Here is a 15,288-nt window from a genome sequence, read left to right as displayed (position 1 = left end):
AACTCAGCTGCAAATAACAAGGTTAGTAAGCTTTATTCATTGTTTTGGGGAATAGCACCTGCATGATTACATTAAATAAGGAATGAGTGAGAGCACCTGAATGTCTGCGTTGCATGATGAGTGATACACCTGTAGGTCTGCATTACATGATGAAATGAGGAATACACCGGTATGTCTGCATTGCATGATGGAATAAGGGACACAATTGGGTGTTGGCATTAAATAGCTCAGTCTTATCACTCAATATGAGTCAAAATCTGTCACTTCCAGGAGTGCTCATTTTGTCAAAAATGAAAAAATAACAACTCACAGCTGTGTTAATAGACCCAACTCAAACATCTGCTATCTTGAAATGTCCAAAAAAGGTATTTAAATGGGCCTACCAGACATCTTCTTGAGAGAAGATAAGGTCAGGGACTCCTGTCTTACTTTCTGTCATGTTGAGATGGGTTAGTTCTTCTTGAGAGAACTAACCCAAAATTAGTCGAAAGGCTAAGGGATTCTCTTCCTGAGAAGAAGCTGACAGCCTTCAAACAGAGCAAAAAAAGTGGTCCCAAACAATATGTCAAAATGAATAAAAAAATGATACAGCCGTCTTTAATAAGATCAAACTGAACTAACTGCTATCTTGAAATGTTGAAAAAGTGTTTTTAAATAGCTCAGTCTTATCACTCAATATGAGTCAAAATCTGTCACTTCCAGGAGTGCTCATTTTGTCAAAAATGAAAAAATGAAAAAAATAACAACTCACAGCTGTGTTAATAGACCCAACTCAAACATCTGCTATCTTGAAATGTCCAAAAAAGGTATGTAAATGGGCCTACCAGACATCTTCTTGAGAGAAGATAAGGTCAGGGATCTCTCTGGTTACCCACAAAGCCATTTCCTCCTTTGGCCGTCTCTCCTTCCAGTTCTCTGCTGCCAATGACTGGAACGAACTACAAAAATCTCTGAAACTGGAAACACATATCTCCCTCACTAGCTTTAAGCACCAGCTGTCAGAGCAGCTCCCAGATCACTGCACCTGTACATAGCCCATCTATAATTTAGCCCAAAATACTACTTGTTCCCCTACTGTATTTATTTATTTATTTATTTTGCTCCTTTGCACCATATTATTTATATTTTAACTTTGAACTTTCTTCAAATTATAAATCTACCATTCCAGTGTTTTACTTGCTATATTGTATTTACTTTGCCACCATGGCCTATTTATTGCCTTTACCTCCCTTATCTCACCTAATTTGCTCACAATGTATATAGACTTATGTTTTTACTGTATTATTGACTGTATGTTTGTTTTACTCCATGTGTAACTCTGTGTTGTTGTATGTTGTCGAACTGCTTTGCTTTATCTTGGCCAGGTCGCAATTGTAAATGAGAACTTGTTCTCAACTTGCCTACCTGGTTAAATAAAGGTGAAATAAATACAAATGTATATACTGTATTCCAGTCCTGGTTCATCCTATATAACTACTGCTGTCCACTTCATATGTATATACTGTATTCCAGTCCTGGTTCATCCTATATAACTACTGCTGTCCACTTCATATGTATATACTGTATTCTAGTCATGGTTCATCCTATATAACTACTGCTGCCCACTTCATATGTATATACTGTATTCTAGTCCTGGTTCATCCTATATAACTACTGCTGTCCACTTCATATGTATATACTGTATTCCAGTCATGGTTCATCCTATATAACTACTGCTGTCCACTTAATATGTATATACTGTATTCTAGTCCTGGTTCATCCTATATAACTACTACTGTACATCTACTATTCTTCAGATATACTACAGATGTACTCCAAATTGTCTATGCATCACATCACAGTATACAGTGTATATATGTATATATATATATATATATATATATATATCATTGCTTGTCCTAATATTTTCATTGACTTCTGCCCTCTGTGAGCTGGGAACACAAGCATTGTTAGATATTACTGCACTGTTGGAGCTGGGAACACAAGCATTGTTAGATATTACTGCACTGTTGGAACCAGGAACACAAGCATTTCCCTTCACCCACAATAACATCTGATAAATATGTGTATGAAACCAATAAAATAAAATGTGATTGTATTGTTGAAAGTGTTAGATAATTCTCAATCCGTGTTGTGTCTTGTCTAAGAACAGCCCTTAGCCGTGGTACTGTATAATAACCATATATCACACCTCCTCAGGACTTATCGATTTATAAGGCATTATAAAGGTGATTAAAATAATGATACATACGTACTTCATAGAAAACTGTTACCCTTCATATATTCTAACAACTCACATTTTAAGATTCATTATGTCATTTGTTCCATGTTAAGGGCTCTAACATTGGAACAAAACTATTTGTCTCCCTCTTGATGTTGCATGCAGTTCCTCTCTCTCTTCCTGCATTCCTCCCTCCCTCCCTCTAACCCCACCCCTCTGGCAGAACCAGGAAGTCCATCCCCCTTCACAAACTCTCTTCTGAGGAAACGAAACTGATCTGAGTCTCTGTGTCGTCTGTCTGTGTGAGAGTGAACAACCGTCCAAATGGCTCAACAGGGAGTTCTGCTGGACCAGGACCAGTTCTGTTGTTCTGTCTGTCTGGATCTACTGAAGGAACCAGTTGCCATCCCCTGTGGACACAGTTACTGTAGGAGCTGTATTGAGGGCTGCTGGGATCAGGATGTTCTGAAAGGGGTCTATAGCTGTCCTCAGTGCAGACAGACCTTCAGTCCGAGGCCGACGCTGAGTAAAAATAACATGTTGGCTGAGGTGGTGGAGAAACTGAAGAAGACAGGACTCCAGGCTGCTCCCCCTCCTGCTCTGTGCTATGCTGGACCTAGAGATGTGGTGTGTGATGTCTGCACTGGGACCAGAAAGCAGAAAGCCCTCATGTCCTGTCTGGTGTGTCTGGCCTCTTACTGTGAGACTCACCTCCAATCTCACTACGAATCTCCTGCTTTGAAGAAGCACAAGATGGTCAAAGCCACCGCACAACTACAGGAGAAGATCTGCTCTCATCATGACAAACTGCTGGAGGTTTACTGTCGTACCGATCAGCAGTGTATCTGTTATCAGTGTACAATGGACGAACATAAAGGCCATGATACAGTGTCAGCTGCAGCAGAGATGACTGAGAAACAGGTAAGACCAGAACAACTTATTGGTGACTGTCTGATAAACAAAGAATTAAAGATACAGTAGGAACTAAGGCTGTTTGAATATGAGATCATTGAAATGAAATGAATCCTCAGCAGAACAAATATGAACACAAACCTTGAGTATATTGATATGTCAACCCAGATTCTCTAAATGTATCACCATTTTATAATGTCAAAGACTATTATCATTCTGAATGCCCTTTTATGAGTCCAAAGTTCAGTCTCAACCTGTTGATACATGTAGTCCTACCATAAAAACTATAATCATTCACATAGCAACAAATAAATATCATTTAGTAAATGGACCATCCATTTTTTTAGATCTTCCTCTCTATGGGCCCTATGTCACATTACTATACTATTGATCTACTGGACTAATAAAGCTTGATAGCTCATTGAAGAGTGATTCTCCACAGAGGCAGCTGGGGATGAGTCAGCAGAAGGTCCAGCAGAGATTCCAGGAGAGAGAGAAGGAGCTGAAGGAGCTCCAACAGGCTGTGGAGTCTCTCAAGGTGAGTATTGTTGACCAGAGGAGACACACCATTTCACCTGTCTCCTCCAGTCAGAGAGAGAGAGAGAGGAAGAGGGGCCCCTATCCAATCCCACTGACCCCACTGTTGGGAACAGGTTGTCACTGCTGAGGCAGTGAAGAAAGTAGAGGAGGATGGGTCAAGGCTGAGGGATCCTGAGAGGATCCCTGTGAGTAGTAGATCTGTGACAGCACAGAGGGATGGGCCAACCATTGATATATGCTTCAGTAAGGTTGGCTTCTTAGTGTTCATAGCAAATGGTTATCAACTGTACCGCAGAAATGGAATGTAAATCACAGAAGAAAAAAAATGTTTTGGTGGCAGCTGCAGAGAAGTATTTGGTCATACTAGATTTGACTTCAGAAGAGTTCCAGGGTGTGTTGAGTGGTGGTGTCCTGTCCTCCCAGGTCGTTGGCCTGGTGCAGGAGCAGATAGGGTCAAAGTAGTGGAATGGGGTAGTGGGTTTTAATGAGTGTAGGGTTAGTTGGCCTGGTGCAGGAGCAGATAGGGTCAAAGTAGTGGAATGGGGTAGTGGGTTTTAATGAGTGTAGGGTTAGTTGGCCTGGTGCAGGAGCAGATAGGGTCAAAGTAGTGGAATGGGGTAGTGGGTTTTAATGAGTGTAGGGTTAGTTGGCCTGGTGCAGGAGCAGATAGGGTCAAAGTAGTGGAATGGGGGTAGTGGGTTTTAATGAGTGTAGGGTTAGTTGGCCTGGTGCAGGAGCAGATAGGGTCAAAGTAGTGGAATGGGGGTAGTGGGTTTTAATGAGTGTAGGGTTAGTTGGCCTGGTGCAGGAGCAGATAGGGTCAAAGTAGTGGAATGGGGTAGTGGGTTTTAATGAGTGTAGGGTTAGTTGGCCTGGTGCAGGAGCAGATAGGGTCAAAGTAGTGGAATGGGGTAGTGGGTTTTAATGAGTGTAGGGTTAGTTGGCCTGGTGCAGGAGCAGATAGGGTCAAAGTAGTGGAATGGGGTAGTGGGTTTTAATGAGTGTAGGGTTAGTTGGCCTGGTGCAGGAGCAGATAGGGTCAAAGTAGTGGAATGGGGTAGTGGGTTTTAATGAGTGTAGGGTTAGTTGGCCTGGTGCAGGAGCAGATAGGGTCAAAGTAGTGGAATGGGGGTAGTGGGTTTTAAAACCTCTCTAGGCTAGGCGGGACGAATTCGTCCCACCTACGTAACAGCCACTACTATCCTGTGGCGCGATTTTCAAAACCTTAAAAATCCTATTACTTCAATTTCTCAAACATATGACTATTTTACAGCCATTTAAAGACAAGACTCTCGTTAATCTAACCACACTGTCCGATTTCAAAAAGGCTTTACAACGAAAGCAAAACATTAGATTATGTCAGCAGAGTACCAAGCCAGAAATAATCAGACACCCATTTTTCAAGCCAGCATATAATGTCACCAAAACCCAGAAGACAGCTAAATGCAGCACTCACCTTTGATGATCTTCATCAGATGACAACCCTAGGACATTATGTTATACAATACATGCATGTTTTGTTCAATCAAGTTCATATTTATATCAAAAACCAGCTTTTACATTAGCATGTGACGTTCAGAACTAGCATACCCCCCGCAAACTTCCGGGGAATTCGCTAACATTTTACTAAATTACTCACGATAAACGTTCACAAAAAGCATAACAATTATTTTAAGAATTATAGATACAGACCTCCTCTATGCACTCGATATGTCCGATTTTAAAATAGCTTTTTGGTGAAAGCACATTTTGCAATATTCTAAGTACATAGCCCAGGCATCACGGGCTCGCTATTTAGACACCCGGCAAGTTTAGCACTCACCATAATCATATTTACTATTATAAAAGTTTGATTACCTTTTGTTGTCTTCGTCAGAATACACACCCAGGACTGCTACTTCAATAACAAATGTTGGTTTGGTCCAAAATAATCCATCGTTATATCCGAATAGCGGCGTTTTGTTCGTGCGTTCCAGACACAACCTGAAATAGTAAAGAAGTGTCGCGCGCATGGCGCAATTCGTGACAATAAAATTCTAAATATTCCATTACCGTACTTCGAAGCATGTCAACCGCTGTTTAAAATCAATTTTTACGACACTTTTCTCGTAGAAAAGCGATAATATTCCGACAGGGAATCTCCTTTTCGGCAAACAGAGGAAAAAATCCCAAAGGCGGGGGCGGTCGGGGTCACGCTCATAAGGCCAGTGTCCCTTGATCGGCCACTTGAGAAAGGCGATAATGTGTTTCAGCCTGGGGCTGGAATGACGACATTCTGTTTTTTCCCGGGCTCTGAGCGCCTATGGACGACGTGGGAAGTGTCACGTTAGAGCAGAGATCCTTAGTAAATGATAGAGATGGAAAAGAAGTTCAAGAAATGGTCAGACAGGACACTTCCTGTAAAGGAATCTCTCAGGTTTTGACCTGCCATTTGAGTTCTGTTATACTCACAGACACCATTCAAACAGTTTTAGAAAATTTAGGGTGTTTTCTATCCATATGTAATAAGTATATGCATATTCTAGTTACTGGGTAGGAGTGGTAACCAGATTAAATCGGGTATGTTTTTTATCCAGCCGTGTCAATACTGCCCCCTAGCCCTAACAGGTTAAGCTCTAGTGTTATGTTTTGGGAAGTGTGTTTTCATCACCTTAGGGTGACACTAGAGACTTGTGAAGAGCAGACTCCTTAGGGTGACACTAGAGACTTGTGAAGAGCAGACTCCTTAGGGTGACACTAGAGACTTGTGAAGAGCAGACTCCTTAGGGTGACACTAGAGACTTGTGAAGTGCAGACTCCTTAGGGTGACACTAGAGACTTGTGAAGAGCAGACTCCTTAGGGTGACACTAGAGACTTGTGAAGAGCAGACTCAACAACCTCTCTCTGCATCATCAGGACAGTTGCTTTGTGAGAAAGTGTTAACTGTGGAAGGCGTTAACCCATGTACACAGTTAGCCAATTGTTATGTAAAATGCCGCTCGGAAGGTCCAAGTGGTCTCGTCTTGGCCCCAAGTCAGAGCAGGACCACTGAGGCCATAGCTCAGCGGGACACTGGATCCAGGCTGTGGAGTTGGAAACAAAGTCTGTGGCCACTCTGGGGAAAATCCTCAATGGAAATGGCTGATATCTGTAGAGGTTCTGTATAGAAGCTTATAGAAAGTATGGATTAAACACACCTTTATCTCCATCCTCTAGATGTTTACATTTTAACATCCTTATATAACCAGCTCAGGGCTCCATGCCTGTTTTCTAGTTAGTTTAAAGACTTTCCTACAGTAGCTTCTCCAACCTCGCCTCATGCTGTGAGTATCTGGTACTATGCTACACTGCACATTGGAGATTCAGGAACGTTTAGAGGTATTGGCCTATCAGAGAGTCAGAGCCGGCATCCCAAATGGCACCCTGTTCCCTATATAGTGCCCTACTTTAGATCAGAGTTCTGGTCAAACGTAGTGCTCTGGCCATTAGGCTCTGGTCAAAAGTAGTGCACTATATAGTGAATAGGGTGCCACTTGGGACGCAAACTGGGAGTCTGTTGGCTCTGTTCCTCTAGTCTTAGACAGACCTTTAGTTTGAATTATGGCCACCACATGCTGGGACAACCACCCCAGGAGGTAATGTCACACTCTTCTTCTGGCTTCTCTTCCATTATCTCTTTCTTTCTCTCTTCTGGTCTTCATTCCTGCCAGTGTCAGAGGAATAAGGAGGAGATTGTAGAGAGATAGTGTGTCACAGCTTGCCTCTTTGGAATATATGTACTATCTAGAATGGAGACTGCCATTGTCATTTAGTCCAGTTAGCTTTTACCAGTCCTATCACATTTTAGAGAGATATACGTCTGTATGACATTACAACAGATAACTGGAAACATTTTATGTTCTTTTTAAGGCAGCTGCATTTAGAAGACAGATTTCTTCTGTCCACAGCTGTACAACTAGTGGAATTCTGGATATAGATACTGTAGTTACTGTAGTAATGTGGTTGTAGATGTATAGATGTACTGTAGTTACTGTAGTAATGTGGTTGTAGATGTATAGATGTACTGTAGTTACTGTAGTAATGCGGTTGTAGATGTATAGATGTACTGTAGTTACTGTAGTAATGCGGTGGTAGATGTATAGATGTACTGTAGTTACTGTAGTAATGCGGTTGTAGATGTATAGATGTACTGTAGTTACTGTAGTAATGCGGTTGTAGATGTATAGATGTACTGTAGTTACTGTAGTAATGCGGTTGTAGATGTATAGATGTACTGTAGTTACTGTAGTAATGCGGTTGTAGATGTATAGATGTACTGTAGTTACTGTAGTAATGCGGTTGTAGATGTATAGATGTACTGTAGTTACTGTAGTAATGTGGTTGTAGATGTATAGATGTACTGTAGTTACTGTAGTAATGCGGTTGTAGATGTATAGATGTACTGTAGTTACTGTACTAATGTAGTAATGCGGTTGTAGATGTATAGATGTACTGTAGTTACAGTAGTAATGCGGTTGTAGATGTATAGATGTACTGTAGATCTTTTCTATTTAAATTAAATTGTTGTCTCAGTTCATTCCAATATATAAATTAAATGGCTTTTTACTGTATTACAACCAACCTTTTATGTAAAATGTTCACAATATCAACATTCCCGTAACTTGTTTCGATATCATAGCGTAAACAAAATTAGCCCGACCATTTGACAGAACTAACCGCTCCTCAAAACATACAATTAATCTTTATTCTCTCTAATGCCTATGTTTTTGTATTTTTTGGGCAATGTTTTTGCCCATTTAACATACTTCTTATCAATTTGCGTGAATTAATTGATATGGCAGTAGATCCATTTACATTAATTTTAAGGTTGTGAGCTTTCTTTGACAACAAAAGGATAACTCAAAGTCATTAACCTTGACTCTAGATGTGATCAGTCGTCATGTCCTCATTTTGTATTTAGTCTGTTCAAGACGTAAATGTGTTTCAGATGACGTCTCGATATGGTATGACCCAACCAGAGCAGAGTGTGTGTGTTACACGGTCCTCATATTGTTGGCTAGCAGATATTGTACAGTTTTAACCATTTCTATAGAGTCTTGCTTAAAAACCCCAGATCCACATATTAATATTTTCATCTATAGGTCATCTATAAAACAGTATTATCCATTTCTTATCACAAATTATTTTCACATACAGTATAATGTATAATATCCTAATTTACTGTTATGGTGCTGTGTTATTACAAACAAATATTTATTCTTCATCATTTCATTCAAGGCAAGCAAGTCCAGTGGAATTATACCCTTCCAGTGTCCTACAGCAAAGCAGGTAAGAAAGCTGCATTCTTGTTATTAGATAAAATAGTTAATGTTCTTTGTAAACACATTGTGGTATTTTTGATGTGAGGAAACATTGTAGTAATTTCCAGTAAGACTTATACAAATTAATTTTAGAAAAAGACGCTATCTGCAAAATCTGAAGCGCCATCATGATCGTTATGAGAAGGCTAAAAAAGAGATAGCTGAGAGACAGAGGTCTTTCAATCAGTTCACCATAATTAATTTATCTGTGAGTATGTAGGTGTTATGCACAATGTGATGGTACTGTAGGGAGTATGATACCCCAGGTATTAATACATGTATAAGTTATTGACAGAATTAGATGCTTTTTTTCTCCATTTTTCTTCAGACCTCTACTGACCTACTTGATGAATCTTCGGATGCTACGGACTATGACGATGCAGACTATGTTCCAGACACATGTGGCAGTTTCTTGGATGCTTCTATTATAAGTACTATAAGTTCTTGTAGTAAGGAATATAAAACCACAGAAAATAATCTCCACCACAAACTGTCAGAGAACACACCATTAGGGAACGTTACAGCACACAGTGGGGATAGTACCACCAGTTCAGAGAAGCCAAGAACATTAAGTTATTCAAAGATGCGCAGCAATCCTTGTACTTCAGTAATAAGCTGCAGTGTGAATTCATCAGAGAACACATCACACCAGAAAAGCTCCATAAATGTCACACCTTTGTCAATAACAGCAAAAGGAAGCAAGTACAACAAGAAGCAATTTTGTCTTTATTGTAAAAAGGCCATTTCTAAATTGGCAAGACACCTCGAATCCATCCACAGTGAAAAGCCTGATGTTGCAATGGCTTTCAGTTTTAATAAAGGATCCCGCAAAAGAAGAGAGTTGTTACGCTCTCTTAAGAAGAGAGGAAACTTTGACCATAATGCTGAAGTGGCAAGCTGTGGCACTGGAGAGATGGTTGCCTGTAGAAGACCTAGTACTGCAAAACCATCTGATTACTACCGTCACTGCAAATTTTGCGAAGGACTGTATGCAAGAAATTCCCTATGGAGACGTGAGAAACTGCCCGAAGAAATCTGTTGAGGGAGAGCCTCAAGTTGGGCGGAAATGGATTCAATTGCACATACCAAGACCTGACTCAGTTAAGGAAGCTGTTTGGAAGATTGTTTGTGAAATGAACCAGGATGACGTTTCCTCGGTTGTAAGGAGTGAAACTGAAATCCTTTGTATCGGCGAGTCAGTGTTAAATTCCAGGAAACCATATGAGAAAAGGAATGACTACGCACGCCAAAAAATGAGAGAGATGGCAAGACTATTGATAACGGCAAGGGCTATAACACCATTGAAGAGCACCGAAGACCTTGTTATGCCCTGTAACTTTCCCCATGTGATACAGGCAGTAAGATCTGTTGCTGGTTATGATGTTGAAAGCAACTCGTATAAAATCCCATCATTGGCTTTGAAATTGGGACACAGTTTAGCCAAAGTTGCAGGCATTGTGCAATGCAATGCCATCATTGAAAATCGCCCTGCTGTTGCAGAGTCTGCAAAGCAATTTGCCACTTTACATCAGAAAAAGTGGACAGAGTCCATTTCAGCTACCGCGTTGGGTACACTTCAACAAGCCAAATGGAATAAACCACAGGTTTGACCCTTTACAGAGGATGTGTCGGCGCTGCACAAGTTTCTTGCTACTGAGCGTGCTAAGTGTATGAAGGACCTTGAGGAAGAACCCAACAGCAAAAGCTTTGGAAATCTTGCTAAAGTGACTTTGACGCAGGTAGTACTATTTAACAGAAGGAGGGAAGGGGAAGTTTCAAAAATGGAGCTTCAGTCTTTCACATCCAGGGATCTTACGGAGCTGAATCCAGACATTGTGAGTGGCCTTACTGACTTTGAGAGGAAGCTTGCAGAGCACTTTGAGAGAGTTGAGATTCGAGGTAAAAGGTCAAGAAAGGTTCCAGTGCTTCTAACCCCTGACATGATTGCTGCTATGGACCTCCTCATGATAAGCAGGAAAGAGTGTCAAATCCACAAAGAAAATGTGTACATGTTTGCACGGCCAGGTATCCTTTCCCATTACAGAGGCTCCGACTGCTTTCGCAAGTATGCAAATCAATGCGGCGCAAAGAACCCAGAGGCACCTTTCTAGGACATGACATCCATGTCCATAGAGAATTCTATCGGCTTCCAGAGAGTACCCTGCAGCTCGCAAAAGTCAGCAAACTGTTGATAGCAATCGAAAAAGGAAGACTGCCTTACCTGCAGGGGAAAGGGCTGGATGACATTGAGGTCAATCCTGAAGTTAAAACTTTGTTTGAAATATAGTTTTTAGCAACTTCAAATATAACTATTATAAGTGTTGTTAGTCCTTCATTTAAATAATTGGCCGTAAATGTTTTTTACCCAACCAGATGAAGTAGAAATGAGTGATGATGATTCCAGCGAAGAATCCATTGCTGACCTACATCAATGCAAAGGTATCCTGACTTGTATATATGTGGTAATATCTTTAAGTTATGTCACATAAATGCACATTTCTGTTGGGATTATCGAAACGATCCTCTATCTGTTTTTAAACAATCACATTGGTGGTGATAAGTAATTCCACATTTATGGATTTGCAATCAGTTTATGTTTATATCTGAAATATCAGTTAATATCTAATGTAGAATTGCGTATTGCCTGACATTGAGGTTGTTTACAGTGAATAATACAAGCAAGCAAATGTATTGTCATAAAGCTCATAGAAAATAATCACATTCATTATTACTTTGCAAAGGCTCAACAACAGAAACTTCTAGGGACCAGACACTTCTGAGGCAAACACAAGAGTCAACCACCCTGGATAACATGGAGGGCACTCCTGAGTCAACCACCCTGGATAACATGGAGGGCACTCCTGAGCCAACCACCCTGGATAACATGGAGGGCACTCCTGAGTCAACCACCCTGGATAACATGGAGGGCACTCCTTAGCCAACCACCCTGGATAACATGGAGGGCACTCCTGAGCCAACCACCCTGGATAACATGGAGGGCACTCCTGAGTCAACCACCCTGGATAACATGGAGGGCACTCCTGAGCCAACCACCCTGGATAACATGAGCAACACACAACCAAGACATGGTAAAATAGTCACATCCCAAGCTTCCTCAAAGTGCTCCAAAGGAAAGCAAGGTTAGTAAGCATTTTGTATTCACATGTATTGATAACATCATATAACTACTAACTAGAATCCTTTGTATCATATCCTCCATTTGTCACTTTAACAGAGCTCATTGTTAATCAGCTGTATTTTGTTTGCATTTATGAAAGCTGTGAAGGTGAGAAGCAAGTGGACAGGTGATGAAGTGAAAGCTGTTGAGCGGCATTTGCTTAATTTCATAACAAGTTGCAGAATACCAGGTAAAAAGGACTGTGACTCCTGCCTACAAGCAGAGCCAGTAGCTCTGAAAGACAGAGACTGGTTTGCTATCAAATATCCACAACAGAAACGTAGCATTAAAAAGGAAGATGAATAGATAGAACTAGAGCCAACTGTAGCTCAGGTACCATCCAATTCCAATCAGCTTCTCCTCAGATAGTGTTAATATCTGTGGGTTTCATTTTCATATTATTTTCCTTAAATGATTTATATTTTTGGTTCTTGTACAAACATGCCACATAGGCTCGACTGTAGATCCAACATGTTCGTATTGTTTATGTATAATTGAGGGCTATTAATGAGCATATGTTTGCCACTTATGGTCACATGTTTTTGGAATAACAGTTGATGATATAGGTTAATACTCTGCTCTCATTGACAGGGAAAAGAGATAAACAGTCCTTAAAGGGATTGTTATTGTTCCCAAGTTTTCAGCAGCACTTTGTTCTTAACCACAAGTTGTTGAATGTGGCAAGGTGTTTCAATTACTGTTAAACTATTACCATTTCAATGGGTGCTTGTAACAGGCCTTGTGTATAGTAACTTGCACTACGTAAATATGATGTAAATCCCTACGTTATTTAGACAGTTAGCTGAATATACTGTACACTGTCATGTTTCATAAAAGCTGGATGCTTTAATAGAGAGTTTCTCATTCATTTTAAACATGCCATTTCTACTGCCTTGTGCATAGCAGGGAAGGAGGCAAAGTGTAGGTGGTCTATTCTGGGTATTCAATTGATTTGTTAATTTGCATATTTTCACTGGCACTCAATAAAAGTAAGAAAGGCATAAAGTGTTCCCTCTTTTTTTACATTAATATTGACTGCAAATGTATATATATATATATATATATATATATATATATATATATATATATATATATATATATACAGTGGGGGGGAAAAGTATTTAGTCAGCCACCAATTGTGCAAGTTCTCCCACTTAAAAAGATGAGAGAGGCCTGTAATTTTCATCATAGGTACACGTCAACTATGACAGACAAAATGAGAAAAAAAATCCAGAAAATCACATTGTAGGATTTTTTATGAATTTATTTGGAAATTATGGTGGAAAATAAGTATTTGGTCAATAACAAAAATGTATCTCAATACTTTGTTATATACCCTTTGTTGGCAATGACACAGGTCAAACGTTTTCTGTAAGTCTTCACAAGGTTTTCACACACTGTTGCTGGTATTTTGGCCCATTCCTCCATGCAGATCTCCTCTAGAGCAGTGATGTTTTGGGGCTGTCGCTGGGCAACACGGACTTTCAACTCCCTCCAAAGATGTTCTATGGGGTTGAGATCATTACAAGACCATGGTGCTTGCCTACGGAGCTGTGAGGGGAACGGCACCTCCATACCTTCAGGCTCTGATCAGGCCCTACACCCAAACAAGGGCACTGCGTTCATCCACCTCTGGCCTGCTGGCCCCCCTACCTCTGAGGAAGCACAGTTCCCGCTCAGCCCAGTCAAAACTGTTCGCTGCTCTGGCACCCCAATGGTGGAACAAGCTCCCTCACGACGCCAGGACAGCGGAGTCAATCACCACCTTCCGGAGACACCTGAAAACCCACCTCTTTAAGGAATACCTGGGATAGGATAAAGTAATCCTTCTAACCCCCCCCCCCCCCCCTTAAAAGATTTAGATGCACTATTGTAAAGTGGTTGTTCCACTGGATATCATAAGGTGAATGCACCAATTTGTAAGTCGCTCTGGATAAGAGGGTCTGCTAAATGACTTAAATGTAAATGTAAATGAGATCTGGAGACTGGCTAGGCCACTCCAGGACCTTGAAATGCTTCTTACGAAGCCACTCCTTCATTGCCCGGGCGGTGTGTTTGGGATCATTGTCATGCTGAAAGACCCAGCCACGTTTCATCTTCAATGCCCTTGCTGATGGAAGGAGGTTTTCACTCAAAATCTCACGATACATTCATTCTTTCCTTTACACGGATCAGTCGTCCTGGTCCCTTTGCAGAAAAACAGCCCCAAAGCATGATGTTTCCACCCCCATGCTTCACAGTAGGTATGGTGTTCTTTGGATGCAACTCAGCATTCTTTGTCCTCCAAACACAACGAGTTGAGTTTTTACCAAAAAGTTATATTTTGTTTTCATCTGACCATATGACATTCTCCCAATCATCTTCTGGATCATCCAAATGCTCTCTAGCAAACTTCAGACGGGCCTGGACATGTACTGGCTTAAGCAGGGGGACACGTCCGGCACTGCAGGATTTGAGTCCCTGGCGACGTAGTGTGTTACTGATGGTAGGCTTTGTTACTTTGGTCCCAGCTCTCTGCAGGTCATTCAATAGGTCCCCCCGTGTGGTTCTGGGATTTTTGCTCACCGTTCTTGTGATCATTTTGACCCCACGGAGTGAGATCTTGCGTGGAGCCCCAGATCGAGGGAGATTATCAGTGGTCTTGTATGTCTTCCATTTCCTAATAATTGCTCCCACAGTTGATTTCTTCAAACCAAGCTGCTTACCTATTGCAGATTCAGTCTTCCCAGCCTGGTGCAGGTCTACAATTTGGTTTCTGGTGTCCTTTGACAGCTCTTTGGTCTTGGCCATAGTGGAGTTTGGAGTGTGACTGTTTGAGGTTGTGGACAGGTGTCTTTTATACTGATAACAAGTTCAAACAGGTGCCATTAAGCTCTCTGGGCTAGGGGGGACGAATGCGTCCCACCTACGCAACAGCCAGTCTAATCCAGTAGCGCAATTTTCAAATACCTTAAAAATCCTATTACTTCAATTTCTCAAACATATGACTATTTTACAGCTATTTAAAGACAAGACTCTCGTTAATCTAACCACACTGTCCGATTTCAAAAAGGCTTTACAACGAAAACAAAACATTAGATTATGTCAGCAGAGTACC

At 41.0% G+C, this 15,288-nt stretch overlaps 1 protein-coding gene across 2 annotated transcripts; it reads left to right on the top strand.

Annotated features, from left to right (window-relative positions):
- Positions 1-2,448: 2,448 nt before the first annotated feature.
- LOC145877314 (E3 ubiquitin-protein ligase TRIM8-like) lies at positions 2,449-13,186 on the top strand. Of its 2 annotated transcripts, XM_082972628.1 has the most exons (7): positions 2,449-3,142; positions 3,576-3,671; positions 8,931-8,981; positions 9,342-9,444; positions 11,387-11,452; positions 11,755-12,153; positions 12,292-13,186. In XM_082972628.1, the coding sequence occupies exons 1-6, from the start codon at positions 2,546-2,548 to the stop codon at positions 11,949-11,951; spliced, it is 1,110 nt and encodes a 369-aa protein (XP_082828754.1). In that variant the 5' UTR covers positions 2,449-2,545; the 3' UTR covers positions 11,952-12,153; positions 12,292-13,186. The 2 variants fall into 2 exon arrangements, with proteins under 2 accessions (XP_082828754.1, XP_082828753.1); XM_082972627.1 differs by lacking the exons at positions 11,387-11,452; positions 11,755-12,153; positions 12,292-13,186 and having other exon boundaries at positions 9,342-10,479.
- Positions 13,187-15,288: the final 2,102 nt, after the last annotated feature.

This window comes from Salmo salar, unplaced genomic scaffold (assembly GCF_965601325.2).
Source record: "Salmo salar unplaced genomic scaffold, fSalSal1 ptg000858l, whole genome shotgun sequence".
NCBI lineage: Eukaryota > Metazoa > Chordata > Actinopteri > Salmoniformes > Salmonidae > Salmo > Salmo salar.
The sequence above is the reverse complement of the archived record's forward strand: the minus strand, read 5'-3'. Positions and strand labels throughout refer to the sequence as shown.